The sequence below is a fragment of the Hippoglossus hippoglossus genome, chromosome 8, assembly GCF_009819705.1.
Source record: "Hippoglossus hippoglossus isolate fHipHip1 chromosome 8, fHipHip1.pri, whole genome shotgun sequence".
Taxonomy (NCBI): Eukaryota; Metazoa; Chordata; class Actinopteri; order Pleuronectiformes; family Pleuronectidae; genus Hippoglossus; species Hippoglossus hippoglossus.
In genome coordinates, this window is record NC_047158.1 from 20436324 (window position 1) to 20460617 (window position 24294).

At 45.1% G+C, this 24294-nt stretch overlaps 1 protein-coding gene across 4 annotated transcripts in view; it reads left to right on the plus strand.

The window, feature by feature from the left end:
- Positions 1-23569, plus strand: part of LOC117766254 (RNA binding protein fox-1 homolog 2-like) — a 38898-nt gene extending 15329 nt beyond the window's left edge. For 2 of the 4 annotated variants that reach the window (XM_034593121.1, XM_034593123.1), the window contains 11 exons: positions 7064-7270; positions 7884-8057; positions 8467-8520; positions 8745-8837; positions 17700-17787; positions 18275-18331; positions 18531-18678; positions 19738-19780; positions 22012-22115; positions 22762-22837; positions 23306-23569. In XM_034593121.1, coding sequence (XP_034449012.1) covers positions 7064-7270; positions 7884-8057; positions 8467-8520; positions 8745-8837; positions 17700-17787; positions 18275-18331; positions 18531-18678; positions 19738-19780; positions 22012-22115; positions 22762-22837; positions 23306-23350 — 1089 coding nt within the window. In that variant the 3' untranslated portion in view covers positions 23351-23569. Of the gene's footprint in view, positions 1-7063; positions 7271-7883; positions 8058-8466; positions 8521-8744; positions 8838-17699; positions 17788-18274; positions 18332-18530; positions 18679-19737; positions 19781-20295; positions 20443-22011; positions 22116-22761; positions 22838-23305 lie in introns of those variants that run through there. The other 2 variants (XM_034593122.1, XM_034593124.1) reach the window with 2 other exon arrangements.
- Positions 23570-24294: the final 725 nt, after the last annotated feature.

Here is a 24294-nt window from a genome sequence, read left to right on the forward strand (position 1 = left end):
ATATTTTACCAAATATACTTCAGTGTTTTTCTCAGTGTTTTGATGTTTCTGTTCCTCGCCCCACAGACTTCAAATGGAATGTAGCTAGTAGCTAAATTTGGTTCAAAGCATCTTCTCTTTGAGACCAATTTATTCATGTATTTCTACCATTTCTAACTCCATCCCTGTTTTCATATTGGACCACTTACAAGCTGGTACCCCCCCCACCCTCTCTCTGTTTGTTTCTTCCTCTGTTTCCCTCCCCCAGCGTGTTGGAGCATCTGTAAGCTAAACACATTACTGCTCTTCAAAGAGACTGGTGCCAAATGGAGGATGGTGGTAGTAGCTACAAGGGTGTGGGGGCTTGGTTCCATGTGGGATTGCACTTTAAAGGTGACCCACCGCCACTCACACGTCCTGTGTGAAATTTATGGTGCTACTCTCTTGTTGTGGTTAACACATCCAGTGGTGGAAAGTATCTAAGTACATTTACTCGAGACATTCCACACCACAACATTTGTTCTTGTTGTTTTCTCAACAGCGTTAGTTCCCAGTCACCTTTTTAAGAAGATGTTTCACACTGGATAACTTGAATGCAACAAATTGGCACGAACTGTCTTTAGCCGCATGGAATAACCTTTATTTTTAAACGTACTGATGACGACCCTTCCAGTGGGGAAGGTCATTTAGTATCCTTGCAAAAACAGTTTTGCACGTTTGGACGTAAACTTTATTTTGAAATAAAGAGAAAACATAACATGCGTCAGTCTTTCAGCATTTAGCAGGAAAGATATTATCTAAAGTTATGCAATATCTCTAAAAGATTACATAATTCTATTGAGGCCGCATTCCCAAGCCTTGAAGTTTTTATCATATTCAGAGCAACAAATCAGTTTAATCTGTAAATTACTTGGCAACATTTTTCTGGTGAAAACATCCAATACTTTGATGACGCTTGAAATGCTCCCGACTGGACGGGATCTTGTGACAGCGTGGACATTGTCCCAGTTGGGTGGACATGGCTGCTGGGCATGGGTCTGCTGATGTGCCATCTACAAACACGTCTATTTGAATATTCCGTAGTGCAGAATATGACTTATTAAAAATATTGCACCTATTATATTTCATATTTCACAGTTAAACCAAAGGTGCGTCAGTTTAACTGGTTGTGGGAAAATATGGGCGCACATTCCGTGTTTCTCTTGGTGTGTGTATGAAGGTGTCCAGCGGTATTGCATCATCCCTCTGACTCACCTACTCGGTGCTCGACCCATTAGGGGAGAGGTGTCCGGCCGAGCCTCCGATAAACTGAGTGGCATCTGAGTATTTAGGCTGCCGGACTGTGCCACCCCCTCATATTATCTCCATAGGACTGTGGTGACCTCACAACAGGAGACCTTCAAGGACTCACTAATTAGTTAGCATTAGAGTCCTTTGTGTGTGTGTGTTTGTGTATCTGCACACATGTGTACTCTCATGCCAAACTGAGAAAGTGCCGGTGAGGTAACCTCTGTTTTGATTTGGCGCAGTGGAAATGAATTTGAAATGCTGCTTTCAGACATGCACTGAAGTCGAGATATTTTCCTAAGAGTTTCCGAACGGCCTACATGTGAGAAAGGAAATGTCCGAGTCAGCTGCTGCGGACCTTTTCCTGCCAGTCCCCTCGTAATATGTCCCACAAAAATGTCCAAGTGAGCCCATAGGAGAAGACGGTAGGAAAACTCACAACAACAGAGTGGGCTAAAAACAGATTTTTAGTTTAATGCATTATATTTCTGCTGTGGAATGTCTGTGTGTGTTGCGGCTCCCACATTAGAAAGTGACAAATAATACAGACACGACCAGAACGCCTCTTACCCCGGATTAAACCCTCAACCCGTGTTCAGAGTACTTTCTATTGGTGGCGTAATGCACTGTGTGACATTTCTCTACCTCAGGGTTAACTGTTCTCTCACTGCCCATGTAGCCACGATGATATTGTCCTCACACTAATGCTTCTCTAACTGCCGCTGCCTGAGGCTATGTGCAGTCGATCAAGGTGTGAAAACACACTGCATGTTACCTCAACACAGAGGCCACATACATACACGTACGCACACGCACACACAGGAAGGCATATTGCAGGCAAAGCCATGCACAGATGTGGTGCAGTAGAGCCCTAAATGTATGCAGCATCTCCTGGGTTACCTACTCCTGCATGATAAACAGCCCTGTGCACATACTACTCCAGCTTCCACTGCAGCAGTACGTCAGCGCCGCTGGGTTTTTACAGTGAGACTTGATCAGCAAAGGATACGACGGCAGTATGCAAATAGCCCGTCTCACTGCATCTACTCAGAATTATCGATGCAAGGTTTTATTAAACATTCCAGGCATTTAGAGTCAGCTCGGGCTTTAAAAAATTGATCATCACTGTTGGTTTTATGGATTGTTGGTGGTTTAAGTTGAAAAGCTCATTCTACTGTAACATCCTCTGTAAATCAGTGAGTCTTAAACGTCTTGTAAGTGCGAGTGTCAGTCAGTGATTATATTGGTACAATGGAGATCGTAGAAATGATTGGAACACATTGTGAAGATGGTAACACACAGAAGAGAGATGCACCTGAATCCTGCCTGCGGACAAAAGACAGACTGGATTCTGGAGAGGGGTTAATTGGGTTTGAAATTACTTTAGCTTTTCTCCTCATTTAGCAGAAACGTAAAAGAGACGTCAACATGTTTTTAGTTGAGGATTCTTGTCTTAACTGGTTCTCTGAGAGCTTTTCATTCGCTCCTGTACTCAACCTCACTAAAATATATTATAAGGCGACTGAATTAAGCATAATTACCAAGGAAACCATTTTACTGCTTCTGTCAAATTTAATTGCATTTCTGTCTTACTTCATTCATTTTAGTTTTATGTTTTATTTTAAATTGGCCTAAATTAATTTCTTCCCGGCTTCAGTTGTCATCAACATCGAGTAATTGTTTTCCAAAAAAACGGTGAAGAATGACTGCTATACTTTTTACCAGCCGGAGCTGTTTCCTTCAGACCAACCTCTCTACCCAAATAACCCAAATACACTCGGGTCACTTTCACTTATCACAAGGAAAAGCATCAAATCCTCACATTTCAGAAGCTTGAACCAGCAGAAGTTTGTTACCTTTACTTGACAATAATGTTTTATTTGATGATCAAAATTGATTTTCTGTCGATCAATGAACCGATTCGTTAGAATACGTCTTGGTAAACGTATTAAGTGTCTTCGCCCTGTTGCTCATCGTTGTTGGTTGTCGAGTAAATCCATAAAAACAACAGACTTTAAAGTGGTCATGTTCTTTTTGTTATTTGGTTATTGTCCATACAAACTGACGAATAATATTTGTTACCTTTTGTCAAGGAGCTTTTCATTCCTGTCCATTTGGTTGTTGGTTTTTATTGCTTTCTTTAACATTGCAAGATTGACATTCACATTTTCACTAAATTCCCAGGGAATAATTCATGGATCATGAGGGGGGGGGGGGGGGGGGGGAATTAGGCACATTAAGGGGGCCTGGTATTTATGAGTGTGTTCAATTCGGTTTAGCTTGATTGAATTTAAAGGACTTTTTAGTGCCGTTCTAATTTCATTTGCAAAGATCAGTGTCTGGATGTTTTGGTCTGTTGTACGTTGTCAGCAAGAAGAAGAAGAAGAATCTAAATCTTTCATAGGGGTTTTGATTTATCATAATTTTTTCAGGCTGCATTGCTCTGCCTGAGGTTAGCGGGAGTGTTGGAGAGAAGCCTGTCAGTGTGATTATGATAATGATCCTGATGTCGACGATGATCAGAACTGTCAAAAACAAGACGCGTTGCATGTCGGAGATCTCAGCCCAGCCACAGAGCTGCTGACAGTGACGGACGACATCACGTCGGCAAATGTTGACCGTGTTCGTGCCACGAGTTTCTCTCTTTACGACCGTCAGCTAAAAAGTTCTCTGATCATTTTTCTCAGCAAACAAAAATCCATGTGTCCTCTGGATCGGTGCCAGTCGACTATAGATTCACCGCTGAAGGGAACTTTGTGCAACCTGTGTGTGCGATCTGATTGGCTCTCGGCTGAGGAAGGAGAGACAGAAGCTGCTGCACACAGGCGGCCGTATAAGGAGATGGGCTGTAACCCGAGCTGTTGATGGACACCAGTGCAGTAAAAGCCTTGAGTGACTTGAGGGGCGGGTGTTGTCGGGTTTAAAAGACATAAAAAAAAAAAAAAATCTCCCTCTGGCTTTCATCAAGCGTGGCAGGCGAGGAAGAGGAGAGAAGGGGAAAACAGAGGGGTGGGTGGGGGGGGGGGGGACACCAACGGAGACATACTCACTCCTCCAACCACAGGAAAATAATAAGAAAAGAGCATTTCTGTCCTCAATCAGGCTTCTTTTGCGAAATAGTTTCAATAGGAAGGATTTTGCACGATTGGTGAACGCCAGGAGCTTCACCACGCGGCCGCTCAGGCTGAGTTTCTGTGGCTGGCGTGGGCTCCAGTTCGGTGGTTAGAGGTCTAAAGCAAGCAGACAGGCACGCGGTGCACGCTTGAAAGGTTTTGCCGTGAAAAGGCCTCTCCTCCCCCCTCATCGTTTCCCCGTGTATGGAAAAACATATGGTGTCTCAGGTAACACAACTGCTGTGTGCACGGAGTGAGAGTGAAGCGGCTTCGGCTGAATAGGCCCCACTCCAGATGGTTCCCCTTTTGAAGTTGGTGATATCAGATTGAAGATTGAAGAGAAATGGGGGAAAAACAAATCTCATCTGATATTTCTCGGGCTCGGCTCAGATCGCTTCAACGCGTCGTTTTTTAATTCGCAGCGAAGCCTGTTTTCAAATCTTATCTCGCACTGTCAAATTTCAGTCTGGAAAGTTTGCGTCGAGACCAGACATAGTAAAAAAAAAAAAGAAAAGAGCCTGTGATTATTTCCCATAATCCCCTTCCCCCTCCTGTTAACACCCCCCCCCCCCCCCCCCCCCCCCCCTTTACTTTTTTCCATTATTTCTTTTTTCCTCTCTCCCTTTGACTATATGATGCAGCCATGTAGGGAAGTGCTGCTCCTTAGTCAACGGGTCAGGAATGCATGCGTGGACTTAAGGTTGCTCTGTTTTCCGTTCTGATCCTAATCCACTGACAGCTTCTCATCCTTCTCTCCGTTTATTAGTCCATCGATAGCACGTGTTTCAACTCCGCTGGCACGACAAACCCCTGAATGATGCAACAACACACAATCACTGCCACAATAGGATTCTTAACAATTGTAAAACCTTAAAATGTTCCTATTTTTACTGGTCTTATCATGTGAGAGCGTTGTGTAATGATATCCTTCAGGCTTTATTCAGCTAGAAACATGGCGTAGCAAGAAAAAAAACGATGTTGTTGCTTTTATAAACCATGACGCAGCCTCTGCCCTGAAGCCGTGTCTGGGAAGAAAAAAAACATGATGCGTTCCTAAAAAGACATCCTTGTTAATGAAATATCTCGGCTCCAGGAGAACCCAGGCACCGCCCGGCAGCTTTTACTTTTCTCACTTATTCAGACTTAAAACGTCCTGTTAAAACGCAGTTAGGCCTGATTCCCACTCTGCACGATCAGAGGCTGTAATTCTCTTCATTTGTTATGTGTGTGACTTTGCTCTGGGCTGTCATTAGACTACAGGACACACCCTTCTGTGGCTGAGTGCAGGCTACTGCATGTTTACATACCTGCATGTCCTAACAAGTACATTTAGGCTTTGATTTAACCTAGGCAAAGTAGACCCAGGCCTAACCGTTGAATTCTTATATCTTCTAAAAGGTTTTTGATGGTTCCTCTTTAATCACCGAGGCCGTAGCGGACGCAGAAACACAATCAGCTCGCACACGTTCTTTCCAGACACACAATTAGCCGTACCACTGTGAGCGTGGCAGTGAACAAGTTCCCCAGATTTTTCCATCCAGCCTTCTCTCTCTGTCTGTTGGGCCCGGGCCCCAGAAGCTGTCTGTCTTGCAGATGGGCCTTTTTCGCATCAACTGGCTGTTTTACAGCCAGTGAGGCAGTCACTGCGGATGAACAATGAGCAATCAGGCTAAAGGATTAGAGAAGGAAAGAGGGGAAAGAGCCTGTTTGCTTTGCGGCATCTTAGTTGCTCTGTCTAATTAAAAAGGCTTTCTGGAGACTGCGTGTCTCTAGGCGTGACCCAACCTACATCCAGACCACCGCACAGACCAGACCAGTGGTTAACGGTGTTGGCTGCTCCGTGTAATCCTGCCCGGCCTCGTGTGGAAGAAGGAGCCCTGACCCCAGATCCACCGGCCTTTTTACCCCCTTTTCTCACTCAGTCTTTATCCATCCTCTCATTTTCTTTCACTCTGTGACTTTGCCATAAAGGGATTTTGTTGAACTCCGTCTGCAGAGTCACCGCAGACACACACACACACACACACACACACACACACACACACACACACACACACACACACACACACACACACACACACACACACGTATAATAATTCACTGCAGCAGCAGCACAGCCATAAAGAATCTGTAGATAATCCTGCTGCTCATATAGTTGTAACGGCGGAGAGGGGGAAAAAAGCACCTGAGGCAATGAAGTCCCAGCTGATGCACAGTTAATCTGAATTATAGATGACCTCTAAAACACAGCCAGAAATTCAGGAACCAGTGTTCCCACAGTTCACCAGTAGCTGTAAACACGTCACAGTTAACATGTCATGGTTAGTATCTAACTTTCTGTATGTCCACCCATTACATAAGCATCTCTGTGTCTCTAACTGTGTATCAAATTTGAGTCTGAGTCTTAATAATAGATGTGTTTTCTGTAAATATTTCATGGTCGGCTGACTGAAAACACATGCCTGTCAGAGATATGGAGGTGGAGGGTGGGGGGAGGGGGAGGGGGGGAGGATCGCATGCAGGGAACGGAGTGAGAGAGAGTGAAATTTAATAGGCTGGATTTTCACCCCCTCATTGTGCCTTCATGGGGACGCAGCAGCAGCCACTGTAAAGAGCCTCCCCGGGTACATATGTTAAATCGTCTCCTTCTCCTCCCCCCTCCCCCCACCTCCCCGCTCCCGCAGGGCTCTCAGGATTCGACAGGAGGACAGGAGGGTCTGGTGGCCCCACCCTTCGCAGCATTCCCCCCTCCACCCCCACCTCAGAACGGGCTCCCGGGGACGGAGTTTGTTCCGGGGGCCATGTTTGGCGCTGGGGGCCCAGGAACAGTAGAGGTGGGGGTTGGCGCTGATGGAACAGCCACTGCAGCCATCATCAACAACAGCAACAGCGTAAGTCTATATTCACTAAACCTTCACTGGTACTTCAGTGAAATGTCAATGGGATTATTTTTATTGTTAAACAAAGACGTACAGTATTTGTTGGGAAAAGAAACATCCTCCCTTATTCAGTTTTTCCCATTTGTAGACTCTATATTTTGAAGTTGTGAAATATGCATGATTATCTGCAATTTTATCAAATTAAATGTATTGTTACACTATTAAATCACTTTAATCATTAAGTCACTGCTAAACATTAGCAAGTAACTCAAAGTTTAATTGTATTTCATTTAGGATGCAGCTGAGATTGTGTTTTATTTCTTGCTCATGATGAAGATGATGTTTTTCTGCACTCATCAACTCAGTGTGTTTCCATTAAGGTTACACAAATAAGAGGTGTGGCACAGTGTTGTACCAAAGAAAAGATAAATACACTGAGCGCTTAATGTGAAAATACACATAACATCAGGGGGAAATTGCCATAATTAGTGAAAAGTCAGATCATAATGAATAAAACATTAATAAATATTAGATCAAAATAAAGAAAATGAAAATAAAGATCATAACAACGATAAAAACTTCTTTTAACTTCCTCGTCACGTCTTCTCGTCCCCCCCCCCCACAGGTAAAGGCAGAAGAAGAATCACAGGGCGAGGTGGGGGTGCAGTGTGGTACCGGAGGCACCGGAGCAGGCGGCTCCACCGGCGACCCCTCGGAGGCCAAAGGGACCCCCAAACGCCTCCACGTCTCCAACATCCCCTTCCGCTTCCGGGACCCAGATCTCAGGCAGATGTTTGGGGTAAGAAGTTGGGAAGGTTGTGGGGGGGGGGCTAAGGTCTATAAATCAGTGTAGACACCCTGGGGTCTTATGGGGCAGAGGGGCGGCCTCTGGGTGGGTGGGGGTGCAGAGACAGACCAAAGAGTGAGCAGTGGGTCGCTATGTGTGTCAGTGTGTTAGTATAAGTGGCCGACTTAGAAGGAAATAGGAAACAGAGCTGGGGCGACAGAGGCCTGGCAGAAACACACGGTGGAGGAAGTTGTCTTTTGTATAACAGTGACCCCTAGTGCAAACTATCTGCAACTTACACAAAGCGTCTGACTTTGCAGTAAATCCAGATCTGAAGCAAACGTCCAACAAATCAAAGATACTCGTTCATTTTGATGATTATATCTTTACTAATTTCTTTTTTTTTCCAATTTCCTTGCAGCAATACGGGAAGATTCTGGATGTAGAGATAATTTTCAATGAGAGGGGTTCAAAGGTAAGATCACAGACACCCTCTCCTGAATCGACTGTGGACTGTTGATAAGTCTTCCTGCCGTGCATGTTCCCCCCCCCCCCCTGGACTCTGTGACGTGGTATCAGCACGGCCCACTGATAATTGTGAAGCTTCAGTCATCGTTAAACGTCGTCACAATGGAGCCCAAGTGCTCAGATCTGCAGTCTTCTCCGTCGCTTCCCTCTAACCTCTGCTATGCACCACAGGGCTTTGGCTTTGTGACGTTTGAGACCAGCGCAGACGCAGAGAAAGCCAGGGAAAAGCTCCACGGCACATTGGTGGAAGGTCGTAAGATTGAGGTAATTTTCCTCTCTCTCTGTCTCTCTTCCCTCTCTACTGTCTTCTGTCTGTACTCCCATCGTAATTCTGCTTGAGCACTCACTGCTAGCCAGCTCCCATCCTCCCTTTAGTGACATGCTCTGATGCAGCCCACTGGTATCCCACTCCCTGGTCCTCTGCAATGTTTTTTTTGAATTTTAAAAAGATTTGTTTGCTCCTTTTTTTTGTTGTTGTGGTGAGAATGATTGGGGGTGCAAGAACACTATATAAGGCATGCTGGGTATTTCTCCTCTGCAGCATTTCTTTTTTTTTCCTCCACATTCAGCTGTTGCCTCTTCACCTTTTTTGTTTTGTTTTTCCACTGATTCGCAACTTGTCGCCACACTGATTTAAAAAAAAAAAAAAAAAAAAAACCTCTTCTGCAACAATTGGAATGATGTTTGTGTATTTGGCACCGGGGGGGGGGGGCACAAGAGGAACGCAGTGAAAGGATGATGCATGGCAGATTGCCGTCAGATGCTCTTTTTTTTTTTGTTTGTTTCCTTCCCTAGTGTAGAAATCCTTCTGTGTTCCCCTCTCCCGGTGTTGTGGCTAAGTGGTTGTGACAAGCTTATGGCTCCTGGTGCAACAGCAGCATGCCGGGAATCACACTGACGCATGTTCACTTTATGAAAGTCTGGGTTCTTGACAAAGATCTGTACACTTCTCTCCATGTGTGTCGAGTCCCTGTGTGTCCAGGTCTTTTATTTTGATATGATTCTCTTTTTATTTTCAATATGTGACATAAGCATGTGCTGAGTTTTTGAAAGCAGTTCTTCCTCTTTAATTTCATCCGGGTTTTCAATCAGCCAGTCGTTCGTTTTGGATCTCCTGATGCTCGCCACTGTAAGCCGGGATCTCTGCATGGGCTTACTGTGGTGATTTCCTCGTGGTGTGTGTGTGTGTGTGTGTGTGTGTGTGTGTGGGGGTGTGTGTCGGTTCTTGCATGAAGGATGAGGCTGGCTGGACCCTTTTTTAGTTCTGTACTCTGAGTTCTGCTGCAGTGTGGTGGAGAATGAAAGACAGCCACCTGCATCCACTGGTACAACATACCCCCTCCACCACCTCCACCCTCAGTCAATCAGCAAGCTGAATGGATACTGATGGAGCCAATAAACCCTGCATCAGTCAACAACCTGTGTCGTCCCTGACATTGCTTTTAATCTGATTCTGTGTTTCTTCCCCAAGTTTTGCATGATGTCAGTCACTTTTCTCGATCGGCGAGCAGTCTGTGTTTTCAGTTGTCACTCTGCATGCACTCTGTTGTACTCCAGTAGTGGTGTTGGGCTGTAGCAGCTCACGTGTCGGCTGCATGGTGGGCCAGCAGCAGGAGTCCGTAGAGTGTGTTTCTCTCTCTGTCTGTTTATGGTGCATGGGCTTGAAGAGACAAAAGGCTGGGGCAGGACAAACCGTGGATTTGTGTTTATACATTCTTCCAAGCGAGGAGAAAGGGGCCGGACATTTCTATTTGAGGTGATGCTCTCTGGCAGTTCTCCCTCCTTGCAGACGTTGCGGCAGTAACTCTGGCTTTAAGTGGTCGCATCATTTCAGAGTTTGTTGAACTATGTTTTCAGAGATGAAGCGAAGACAACTGGAGCAATCGTATGTTCGTATTATAATTCAGAAACTCTGAAATATAGGCCTATTGTATACCATTGTTATACATAAATATTGTGTTTATTGTGTGTGAGTTCACTGCTTTCCACTGGCATGGGTTTAGTTGTCGAAGCCTAAGTGTGCATGACTGGTATTTGACCGTGGAAGTCTGTGTCCTCGCTGAGGCAGCTCTGCAGACAGCTGGATGTTTTTTTTCTTGCATGTTTATTCTGTACGGCTCTGTAGTCGATTTAGTTTTGGTGATGGGACTGGTTCAGTTAGCATGGAATCAGCTGCACCTGAGTGCCTCATTGACCAAACGCTGATAGCTGAATCCTTAGTTTTTACAAACGTTTGCTGTTCTCAACCTCGAGTGCTGACATTTCTTGTTCTTGGTGCATGCCAATGGGAGTAGTCAGTAGTTATGTAGCTTAGCCGGCCATAGTGTGCATGTGTAGTCCATGTGAAATAGAAAGATAATTGTTGTGTTTAAAGTTACACTGTACTTCTCTTTGTCTGGAATAAAACTCTGCGCTTTGAAGAAGTCAGTTTCCTGTGCGCTTCCAATGTATCCATGTAAGTGGCTCAACTACAGTTCACTTTGTCTCTACCTGCTTCTCTGTGACCCACCCCATCACTATTAATTCTATATATAGAGTCCTATAGGCCTATATATAGGTGTCAGTGTGTATCACATACATTTACACATCAATGCATCTCCACCCTGGCTGTCACTGTGATTGTGTGTACGCTCCATGTCCTCACCCATAACGTCTGTCTGCCACAGGCCCTAACATGTGTCATACACTTCTCACTTTGACTGGAGGACACCCCACAAAGCTAATGATAGAAAAAACATTTCGTCACAAAAGTGTAGTCGCATATGTGCACACGTTTCCTTCTTTTGCTGCAATTACTGGCTGTACAGGAAGTGTTAACAGGTCTCTGCATGGTCTCAAGTGGTGCAGCTGTTAACCTTGATCTAACATCCCCGATTTTTTACTGTGATCACACAAAACAACATCTCTTTTTTTCCAGGGGACAGGTGACAGTCTGAAGGTCCAAAAGGAAAGATGTAAAAGAGTAAGGTGTATGCTGGCTAAATGATATTTAGTTGAACTGTTCCATATCTGGGAGTGGCAGACTGTCAAGATTGAGTTTAATATAAAGGGAGAATGGTGAACTCGGGTTTTAGATTTAGCCACAATCAAATGATCGGTGTCGTACAAAAGAATCCGCTGCTTGACTTCGTTTTTCTTCTTGATTTGTCCACGTTGCAAACAACGTTGTGGAAGGACAATGTAACAGACGGTGCTCGCACAACCGCAGAGGAGATGGCACGCAGGCCGAGACCATGCAGAACCTCCAACACACCCGTTCACTCACTGCTGCGCCAAAGTTGTGTGTCCGTGGTTGACCTCTTGTGGCCGGAGCGTTACGGGAAGTGACAGCTCCTCCTCCTCAGCAGCAGCAGCAGCGCAGAGTTTTAGTCAGACATTACAACACAAGAATAGCGGCGAATAGAAATAAAGTTGTCGGCGTGTAAAAGTGGTGCAGCTCTGCATGCAAAGGAGCGGGGGAGGGAGGGAGGGGGGGGGGGGGGGGTATATATTATATAAAGAGTGTCATCATCTCTGCATGGATGTGGTGAAGAGGATGAGGAGAAAGTTGTGTCTGTGGTTCTGCATGCCTGACCATGCACACTCTCACCCACCGATGCTGCTGCCATACACTCGTCCATGGGACACAACTGGCTTCAACTCATTCTGGCCCGAGCCCGTTTTTTGACCATTTCCATAAACATTCAGAAACATCTCGACTGATTCACTGCAGCTGTGTCATCGCAGTGTGAGAGCTTGAATCGATAAGAGCTTGTTGTCGAATTGGCGACGGCCTGAAGCGAAGGATTACCAGTGCATTGTGTCCCAGTTTCACAGATGAGCCCCTCCAACCTCCCCCCCCTCCCCCAGTTTGCTTTGGATTTGACCAGTCCTCTTTTTGTTTTTGTCGCTATCAGAACTTTTCTGTTACTGCATGATACGGCCCCGGAGAAAAACCGAATCAATGAATGACATCTGCGACTAATGAATGACACGTGCGAGTATCCGTGTGTGTTTGCTTTGTACATGAGTGAAAACGTAGATAAGGTTTGTAAGAAAGGGGGAAAGAGAGTTTGTACTTTGCCCTTTCCGAACCCTTCTGCCGTCTTTTTGTGTTTTTGGCTCCGTTCTTTCTCTTTCTCATCCCTTCATTCTCTCATCGCCAGTCGTGTTTGTCTCTGTCACTTTGTGTTTTAATTTGCAAACTGTTTTTTCTAACTATAATATTCTTTTTGCCATCATCTGTCTGCCGTACTTCGTCTCCACCTCTTTTCATCTGTCTTGTTTTTCAGTTGTCTGTCTTGTTTTCATTGTTTGACTCTCCGTCAGTATGATCTTTTTGTGGTGACTGGTAGAAATTAGAGCCTCTCTCTCTCTCTCTAGCCACAGCCATTTTTCAAACACACATACTTCTCTTGTGGCCTAACTCCACCACATAAGAATGAGTCTTGCAACATCTAACCCAAATACCGACCTTGACAGCATCAAAGCAACTTCTGCCATTCTGCTCTTGTGATGGAGGGTGGTGGGGATTGGGTTCTGCTCCTCTGACGCATCCTGGGAGGTGTTTTTTAAACTCGCTGCATCTCAGTCCCTCATTGGACTCTCTAGGATAGTTTTTGGGGGGTTTAAAGCAAGGTTGCCCCATATCTCCATTCTCCTGTACCATGTCTTCTGTTTCTGTAGAGCACCAAATCCTGTCACTGTTCTGATTGTTGTGCTGATGCTCAGAGCATCTTCCTCCTCCTCCTCCTCCTCTCCCTCTTCTTTCTCTTAAACTCTGTTCTGAGCTGTGACACTGCTGCTCTCAGGTTTTTTATTTCACATGGCGGGGGGGTGGGGGCATTTAGGTTTCATTTGTTACCCGGATTATTTGTTTATTTATTATATTTTTTCTGTTTCCCTGACGACTTCTGTGTGTTGTTGTCAGTCTCCACGGTAACCACTCGCTGTTTCTACGGCAACGGTAAGTTGTGTACAAACATCTATCACTGAACTGATCCCCTTCCCACCCCACCCCTGAAATGGGCCTTTTGATACAGTACCATGCACAATCTACAATATTAGTCTTTGCATTCCTATATTAACCAAATGTTCCCGGCCCAGTGTAACACCCTGGGAAACTCTTGGCATTATGTCATTTACAGTAGCACAGCACAGTAGCACAGGCACACAGACAGATGGACACAGCATCTTTCAACACATTGGGTCTTTTAGCCGTAATATTTTCTCCACATGTCCGTCCCCCACCACGTCATTAACACCTCACTGGGAATGAACGAATGTAATCACCCTCCTCTGTGCAATCACACGGCTACTCTCTACAATACATCTGATTAATTCTCCGTTGGACTCAATGTATGTAGTTTCCTCCTCCTAATGAATTAAAATCAGCAGAAATGACATGAAGCTTCGCTCCCTGTTGCTGCCTACGATTGCTTTGAGTGAATGCCGACCCCCCCCCTCCCGAGCTGCAGGGCAAATAACGCTGCTCTGGTTTTGAATTTCTTCACTTCACTGACCTGCCTGCTTTGAGCCTCGTACTTTGTCAAAAGTTAGCCAACTGGATACAAAGTGCATTTGAAAAAAAACCTGTTTTCACCACCGAGACAAAGGTCTTGCAAATGTATTTTCATACTCAGATGAGAACTGTGTCTAATGAAAGTAAAGATGTTTAGGAACCATGTTGATGAAGATGTGGATTGAGTTGCACCAGCTATTCATAAATTCATCGCTAAGTTAGAATATAATGTTCTTCCTAACTTCTTGGGAACTACTAACTGGTTTCAAACTAGTCATTTACTAAAGGAGTTTGCCCCATTTGCACTTTGGACACTTCTTGGCTTGTAAAGACGTTAGAAACGTATAAATTGGTCACTAATATAAACAGGAAGTCGAGCTAAATTTCAAAAGAGGCAGTTTAAGAAGCGTAAAAGTTGCATCTTTTGTTCTGTTTACTGTTTTATTTGTGCCTGTTTACATGAGAAGTGTTTCAGTGTTAGCCATAATAATATAGTTTAGATCAGAATGTTATTGCCAATGTATTTTGTAATTTAGTCAAATACCATTTAAAATCTTAGCGATCATATGGAATAGGGTCATTTTATGTGTTTCTAAACTTAATAAATTCTTTAAAATAGTGATGTAAATTCTACTTTGCTCTCGTATCGGTTCAGGTATTCGCGAGCAAGTTGTTTTTGCCAGTTTGTCGCACTTAGCTGCAACATCACTTCCACTTGAAAGTGGCTGTAAATATTTAGGAACATCTCATCTCCAGGAAAGAATCAGTTTGTTTTTTATTCAGTGACGTGTAAAAAAAAAAAAAAAAAAAAAAAAAAAAAAAAACTCCACTTAGTCGACACTCTGAACTTTTATGAGCCGCTGGTGCAACTGGCTGCTCACGTATCGAATCAGCCAGAGCGCGTCCCAGATCAGTCCCCAGTTTAACAATCCTTCATCAAAATGAAAAAACGAAAAGTGCCTGTTCGCATGTGTCGTGCCGTCTGTTAACAATCCCACAATGCATTGCGCTGCGTTGTACAAGTTGACAAATGACTGTTGCGCGGCTCAACAGCTGACGGGGGGTAATAAACATGATAAATGACAATCATCTCAATGCACTGCTCCCTGCACGGTGTCTGTTAAACAGGGAGACGTGAACGAGGGAGTGGTCGTGGACACCATATGCATCTCTAAACCGATATGGGGTTTACCTCGCAGTGTCCCCTTGGGTCTCTATTACGCTGCCATTTTGTTTTTCTCTCTTTTTTTGGTTTGTTTTTCCTCGTAGTGGATTGTCTGTGTATCAGTAGTCGTAGTTGTAGTTGCAGTGTACTGGTCTCAGTTTGTGACACACAGTTCTAATGCCTGGCATAGTGACTCATGTTTATTTTATTTCTCTCCTTTTTTGGGAATGAGGATTGCTCTCTCTCTCACTCTCACATGCTCTCTCTCTCCCTCTCTCTCCATCTCTCTCTCTCTCTCTCTCTCTCTCTCTCTCTATTCCCTCCATCCTTTGGTGCTCTGTTTCTCAACCCACCACATATAATGATATTTTCAGGAGAATGGTCACCAAATCTAATTGCTTTATTTGAATGATGCACCTTGGTATATATATGTTGTGTTTTTTAAACAGTAATTGTTCTTTTTTTTTGTGTTGCTCATGTAAAACTCTCTCTCCCTGTTTTCTCTGTCTCTTCACTCCATCTCGACATCCCCCCCCTTGTTTTTATATACGGACTGGCTCTGTCTCTTTCCCTCTCACCTGCATCCCGTCCTCTTAACTTCCCCGTCCCATCTTCGTCTCGTACATGTTTGTATGTGGGAGTTCTGCGATTGTTTTTGATTGGTCTCTATTCTGCATCCAACGCTTGCTGATTGGCTGATTTTTTGATTTACTCTTTTTTGGTTTGTTACTCACTCTTGGTCATGTTATTCGCCCATATTTGGCTGCGTGTAATTTCTGTGTTATATGATTATTAATTTTGTCAAACAAATGTTTTTGCACCCCCTCTTTCTCTCCCTCTCCCTTGTATTTATTTTTGAATATTTCTTTTTTTTTTAGGTATGTAAACCCCACGAGTTTGGTTTCATATGGAAATGTGACTTGATTTTGTCCAGGTTTATTGTTCCGACTGGACTGGGAGGGCAAAAGTGGGATGAGAAAGGCTGAATGTTTTATTAATTATTAACACTTTGAGATTGGCCTTCCATATACTCCCCTGATCTGCATGTGTTACTGTCAAACCATTCACCCAATTTCATTTAATGTGCATCACACGAACACAGGTACAAGCACTGTAGAAACACAGCTGATTGCCCAGTATCATCTAAGATATGATAGAGATGCTTAACTCATCCCTCAGTGGGGAAACCCGGCTCTTCACTGTCACCACTTGTTTCAACACAAATAATCTGTGTGACACAAAGAAAATGTTTTGACGTTAATTTGATCATTAGCTCGATCCACGTTTTTGAAATGTCTCCACCCAGATGTTGTATCACATAGCTCGCCAGGCTAGGCTAATTGAATCCTTTGCCGCTGACCTCGTCATTTGCAATGATGGAAAAATTAGGCAAACCTCATTTCCATTTGAATGAAGCTCGGCAGATAAAGAACATGAGTCAGAGCGCGAGGCGACGCGTGTGGCAGTCGACGCTCTAATGCTCTTCTGAATGAGGGTGCTGCTGTGGGTATGCACACGCACACACGCGCCCCCCCCCATCTTGCCAAAAGGTCAATAATCTTTAGCTTGTCACACAGTCAGATGTGGAGCTCCACCAGCGCACTCGGACGGTCTGAGCTACGGTCTCCTTCTCGCAAAGCCCATCAAAGGAAGATGAGGATAGATCGAGGCGCCGCAGTTTGAGCCTTTGAAGCTCAGAAAGGAGATTAGCAGCCATCTTGAATTGAAGGGGCCTTAGCATTAGTCTGAAATGTCAGTCAGCGTGAACGGAATACGCACACACACACACACACACACACACACACGTGAATACTTTCACCTGCGCATGGCAAAAATAAAAGTACAGCTAAGTTTGCTTTGCTGTGCCTCCAACCCATTAATGTGCAGGTCCCTGCAGCAACATAACCAGCGTCGCTCCTGGCAGCCATCACATCTCTCCACTGTGAATCACCAAATCTCTACTGGGCAATTAGTTTTTAATTGCATGATGAATAAAAAAAAAATCCCCTTAACAGCCTCCGTCCACTATTACATTTACACAAATGGACATGTAGCATTAAAAACACACACACACACACACACACACCGATGTGTCGTCATCCACATAATAACCAAGAACATGCCGGTACATCGTCACATCCATGTTGTTGGTCGGCTTTAACCTTAAAGCAGCTTTTACACCATCAAGTTTACAGCTGAACAAAAGGAGTCGGTTAAGTTACGAACAAATTGGACCATAACATAAAAAAAACACCACCAGCGTTCTCCTCTAATAAACCAGTAGGAATAAATGAAAATACAATATCAAGATATATATAAAACCCAGCACATTACAGCTGTAAATCAATATTTCTCAGCCTCGGCCTTGTTATCTAGTCAACATGGAGTTTATGTGCTGCTTAACTTTCCTCTGCTGTAATGTTGTGTCTGTGTGTTTGACCGTCTGCTCCTCCATCCCCAGGTGAATAACGCCACCGCCAGGGTGATGACTAACAAGAAAATGGTCAGCCCTTACCCTAACGGAGAGGCTCTCAGCACACTGCCTTACGGTAACGACCAAACTGACACACACTAACGATGCACCGCGTCCCGACTAATAATCCAGCACAGGTACACAAGGTGGGGTGGGGGGGGGGGCAGGGTAGACGAGCCCTGTAGGCTCCTCTCTGGACCATCAGCAAAACTCCTGCATCTTATTTTAGGCTCATTATTTTTGCTACCACCTACCAGCCATGATGTCAGCTGACTTTAAAATTCCGCTCACAGTTGGTTCTAGATTCAACACGACAGCCTGCGTGGGGGGGGGGGGGGGGGAGAACAAGTGGTGCAACAGACAGAGGTTGATGTTGTCGCAATTATAATCTTCCATTAAAGGGGCATGTTACACAGCCTGATTCAATAAAAGGGGAATTAAATATGAATAATCTTGTGAACCATGAATATCAAGAATGATGAGTGTGCATGTTGAGGCATATATACACCTATGCTCCCTTATTCATTCTCTCCCCCCCCCCCCCCCCTCTATGTGACTGTCAGCGGGTTGGAAACTGAGTCCGATGGTGAGCGCCATGTACGGACCCGAGCTGTACGCAGGTAAGAGCACCCCCACTTACAACTGCCTCTACAACCCATTTTACATTTCAGTCACGTTCCAATCTGTTATTCATATTAATGAATTCATCGTTCTTTTCCTACCCATCCTTCTTTTCTAACTCCTTCGCTGTCACTCCACCTCTCTCTCCTATCCTCCATCTCCTTGCTTACCCTTGTTATCCTCCTCTTCCTCCTCCAGTCCCCGGGTTCCCCTACTCTTCAGCAGCAGCGGCAGCCACAACAGCGGCGGCAGCGTTCCGCGGCGCCCACCTTAGAGGCCGGGGTCGGCCCGTCTACAGCACCGTACGGGCCGCTGTGCCTCAGCCCACCCTCCCTGCGTACCCTGGGTGAGAAGAACAAGAGTCAAGAGTTGACTTATAGGAAAACACACACTGGAAACGAACCGGTTAAAGTCGCTCGTCGTGTTTACTGCCCGGTGAATCCACCGAGGAACACCTCATGAATGCATTTTTCCAAATCTGTTTGACCAGGTCTCTGCTGAATACAGCTGTGCTCATACACCTCTCATGCTCAAACATTATTCACACTCTGCTCTGCCGCGGTCCAGCTGGCACATTGTCAGTCAGTTCACAGGCTATTCAGTCGAGTATGGCACACTGATGGGATTGCACCATTTGAAGGGTTCATTTGAATAAACACACAGATACCACCCTCGGCAGATTTGCATAAACACACGCGAACCGCACTCAGTCGTTATGCAGGCGCGGTCGCCCTGCTCACAGATTTGCGAACAACTTATTCACATTTACAGTGATGTGTTTTCCTGTGCCTTCAGTACTTGAACTGTGCATGTGTCGTTGCTGTGATGTGATGATTGGCTAATGGGGTTACGACTGCCGCGGTATTCACACCAGAGCGGGATTGATCGGTTAATGGCCGCGCGGTCGCTCGCTCGCTCTGACGACATTGAAATCGAAGCTAAACAAGGTGAAATTGGGTGGGTGGGGGGGGGGGTGGGGCTGTCGGAAATACCCTCTCCATATCTGCTCCGCGGAGAACTGCGCCTCTCAGACATTATGACATTACGATAACGATCCATTCAAAGTGGCCTCCGCTGCCTCGATGTTCTCGGAGCGGGGGGGGAATAAAAAGCACTTTATGGTCTCAGTTCACTAGATGAACTTTATCTCTCATCCCCAGCGAGTCCGTTGTTTAATGTTTTTAGCTGCAGTCGTGGAGCTTGAATGGAAACTGTATTTCCTCTGCATGCTGCATGGGTGTGAAATAATCTCTCTCTCTCTCTCTCTCTCTCTCTCTCTCTCTGTCTCTCTCTCTTCAATTTGATTTTGCTGTGACATCATCCACTCTCTTTTTTTTGGGACTGTGCACCACTCCATTTGCACCCCACCCCCCCTCCTCTCTCTACCGGTTTCCTCTTCTCTCAGCGTGGTGTATCAGGATGGGTTTTACGGAGCTGCGGACTTGTATGTAAGTAAACTCACCTCCCGGCGACACACCCCCCCTCCCCCCTCCCCCCCTCACACCTCTCTCCTCCTGCTCCTCTTCTTCTTTTCCTCTGGGGGTGATTCTGCATGTGCCGTCCAGTCATGCCCTGCACAGAGCTGCCTGCACAAAGGTGAATGAGCCCACGATGATAAAAGGAAAACGAGCACAACACACCACAAAGATATGAGGTGTTATTTTTTTTTTTTGGTGTCGTTTGTTGTGGCAGAAACATCCATTATCATGCAGGTTGGAACAGGTTGATTTAAAAGTGAGGGTGACTGTGAAGGACCGAGGGACTCACCACTACAAAGGCTGCTCTGTGGGCAGATGCGACAGTGTACGAGTGTGCGAACATATGAGCGTGTGTGTGTGTGTGTGTGTGTGTGTGTGTGTGTGTGTGTGTGTGTGTGTGTGTGTGTGTGTGTGTGTGTGTGTGTGTGTGTGTGTGTGTGTGTGTGTGTCCAGGTTGACGACGGTTGTTTCTGTTCTCTCTATAGACTAGTGTTTCAGGACTCAGTCCTTAGTCCCAGGTTGCCTCAGGTAGGCTCAACTCAACCCCCGAACCCACAGTGCGCCTTGTTTCACTGCTTCCTCTGGTCTTTTAAATCATCTGCTGATCTGATCTGGAACATCTTGTGTTTTTGTTGTTTAAAAAAACAATATCCCACTACTTTAAATATGCTTTTTTTTTTCTTTCTACTAACTCACTGAAGTGTGTGTTTGTTCCCGGTCGTACGGGAAAGGCTTTGTTTGTTTACTAAACTGCTAAATTGCTCTGAGTGAACATTGTTCCGTCCAGTGTGTTCAAAGAGAGCCTGGTCTCTTCTGCCTGTTAGTTTTTGGAGAAATACGACACCCATCCTTATTTTGGCAAAAAAAAAAAAAAAGAATACACCCACATTTGATAAATATAAATCAGAAAAGAAAAAAGCAATTGCAAATAATTTTTTTTTACATTATTCCTTTGAAATTGGAGGCTACCATTCTGCAGCAGAGGTCCAGTCTGTGTCAGCCCCGGGTGCGAGATGCTCTCAAATCCTTAATAGCTGGAACGGAGAACATGGTCTCTTCCTGAATAACCCCCCCCCCCCTCCCCGCTGACACCTCCTGGGATGATCACTGTAGCATGTGCTGATCAGCTGCTGCATGCAGACCTTCTCTACTACAGCTCCATGTCCCCCCCCCCCCCTAATTAGCCAGTTGTTTTCTGCCCCGCCCTTCGGCCTCTGCTCCATCTCCCTCGTGCCTCTTGGAGAACGCCGGCGGGGGGGGGGGGATCTGTTGTGCTTTGCTGTGCTCTGCTCTGATCAGGTACAAATGCAGTGGTGTTGTGTTGACGTATGATTCGGGTCATGCATGCTGTGCAGGTGACTTTTAGTGTCAGTACAGGCCTGTGTGGGTGTGTTTGTTCCTGTGCCTCCCCCCCTCCCCCCCTACATCTTCCTCTCTGTTTCCTACCTCCTGAATTTTAAGAACACAATAAAAAAAACATAACACTGCTGTATATGTCACAAACATGTCAGACGGCAGCTTCCTCTTCCTCAGCTGTCCTCTGACGTTTCCCTTCATTACTCGAGTCTTGAGGCGTCTCTACGACCTCAGCTGTGGGGACATTTTGTCTTCCACGGTTTCTACCTCCCCTCTCTCCTGCAGTGATAATAACACAATCTTAACTCCACCTCCACAGTTCCCCCCCCCCCCCAACCCCCTCTCTCTCTCTTCTAATCTCACATGCAGCACCACACCACCTCCTGCTCTCCCCACACAGAAATGCAATATACTGTATTTTATTGATAAGTTATGTTTCTCAACACAAGGAGGAGTATTTCTAAAAATATATCCATAACGTAAACATGGTGTTTTTGCAATAGACCCCGGATAATAAATCAAATATATATGTTAAAATATACAGTAGTCGATGTGTAATATCCACAGAATTAATTAAAGTTGCATAGAGCGTTTAGTTATGTACATATTCCTGAAGGTAGTCATGTAATGTTTCCATATGATTAGTATTAAATGTCAGTATATTGCATCTTTATATTACCCCCCCCCCCCCACACCCCCACACACACACACACACACACACACACACACACACACACACACACACACACACACACACACACACCAACCTCTCATCTATATCTCGGCCCAGGTGTCTTGTTCCCCCGGAGACATGTGACTAAGCTCTGTTGTGTGTGTGTCTCTAGGGAGGCTACCCTGCTGCTGCTGCCGCGGCCGCCGCCGCTTACCGCTACGCCCAGCCGACAGCCGTAGCTGGAGCAACCGCCGCTGCTGCCGCCTACAGTGACAGGTGAGGTTAACCCCAGACACACACACACACACACACACACACACACACACACACACACACACACACACTGTACAACGGAGCCGCTGAGGTGCAGACTGTTAGTGGAATCAGTTTCAGTCGAGATCTGAGGACGTTTTCTTTAGTAGAAAATCTAAAGATGAATCAAAGGCTGCAGGTTTAATAGATTCCAGTTTGCAGTGGCTCTTTGATAACAGAGAGAAAGTACTGGTCACAGATTCCAGTGACATATGAGGATATTTCTGCATCATTGAAGATAATTATATATACAGTGTGTAAAATGTACCTAGATTGTGATAAAGTCTTTTTTGAACTGAACCTGAGAGGCAAAGAAGTGTTTACACATGTAACCGGCTCAGCGCGGACACACTCTTTGTGTTTCCTCCAGCTCTAACAAACAACGCTCAATGCGTTTCCTTCCCTCGCACAATATTTGGAAACCCGATTCTGTTTAATTGCCGGCAGTTATCTTCCTCCCTGCTTGTACCAGTGGACGAGTGCTGCAGTGTTTACGTGTGTTGTCATGCTTGTGAGGAAACAAAACAGGGACCTAACACAAAATCAGCCTTTTGTTGTCATTTAAAAAAAAAGCTCAGATGACTTATCTCCTTTGTGTTTGTGTTGCTAGTTATGGCCGGGTTTACACTACAGATCCATACCACGCGTTAAGTCCAGCTGCTGCTGCTTACGGAGTCGGAGCCATGGTGAGAAAACTCAAGCTCTGCAACACAACTCAAACAAACTAACCTGTGCATCCCTTGTTGATCCCTTTCTTCTGTGCTACATCCACACTACTACGTTCTGGTTTGAAAAGACTTCACTGCACCCGACGTCCACACTCCAGAGTTTTCAACACTTAAATCAGAGACGTTTGGATACGATGATGTTATACGTTGTTTTCAGGTGTATAAGTACGGACGTTGTTTATAAATGATACTGAGCTAAAGCACTTGGGAAGACGGAGATGATTCTAGATTTAAAACCAAAGTGTGTTAGTGTGGATGTAGCCTAAGACTTGGTTCACACACACACACAATGATTGTATAATTTGTGGAACTGTAGTAGAACCATGTGTGGACTGTGATTTATTGAGAAGCTCTAGAAACAAACGTACAGCTGCAATCTCACATTTTCCCACTTAACGACTCTGCCGTTCCTCTCGTCTCTTGCAGGCCAGTTTGTACCGGGCAGGATACAGTAGGTTCGCTCCGTACTAGAAACCACAAATCACACCCAAGGAATTCCACATCGCTCCAAAACACTTTTTCAAGCTCTTCGTTTGGCCGGAGCTCCCCTCCAGTTTTCTGCAGGTGGACGATCGTGACAACTCATGTGTTTTTTTTGTTTTTTTTTGTCTTTGTGTGGCGAGAGAGGTCATCGCCACATCATCAACTCCAACTCTGTTTCCACTGTCTGTCGCTCACATGGAGACAATGGGGGAAAAAAAGAAAAATAAATAAAAACCAGGAGCGTCTCTCACATAACAAGCTGGAGGCTTCGACTCTGATCTACGTGGCACAATTTAGAAACACTACAGGACCTGGAGGGAGACGACTGTTCCTGTGTGAATCCTGAACTCTACACACCCTTTCCCCTCTGAACTCTCAGTATATCCACTGCCCTATAAGACCTGATCCCACCTATATACACATACTTTACATTTACACTCAACACCCAAGTATACAGCTTCCTCTAGTTTACATTCTCCTTTTTACGTTGACCTGCACAGAACGAGAGAACTGCCACGGCATCACTATAAAAAAAAAAAAGGTACTTCTGTTTTTAAACACTACATCGATGTAAATGCTGCGCTCTCAGAGAAGAGGCGTCCCTCTGGTTTAACTTTGTGGTAGAGGAATGGGAAAAAAAAAACAAAAGAATGAAACGGCTCCACACGGAAAAGAAATATGGTTTTGTAAAGTTGGAGACGCAGATTTCAGCTGGAGGGGAACGACTGACAGAAACCACTGTTGTCCTGGTAACGCCGAACTCTACATGGGGGGGGGGGGGGAATATCCTGTTTATTTTGTCATTTCCCAACTTCCCCATCAAATGTAAAAGGAAATTAAAAAAAAACACACGCAAATAATGTTTAAAAAAAAAGAGAGAATTTAGAAAACGTGAAAAAGGACAAGGAAAAAAAACCAAGTGACTTTTGTTT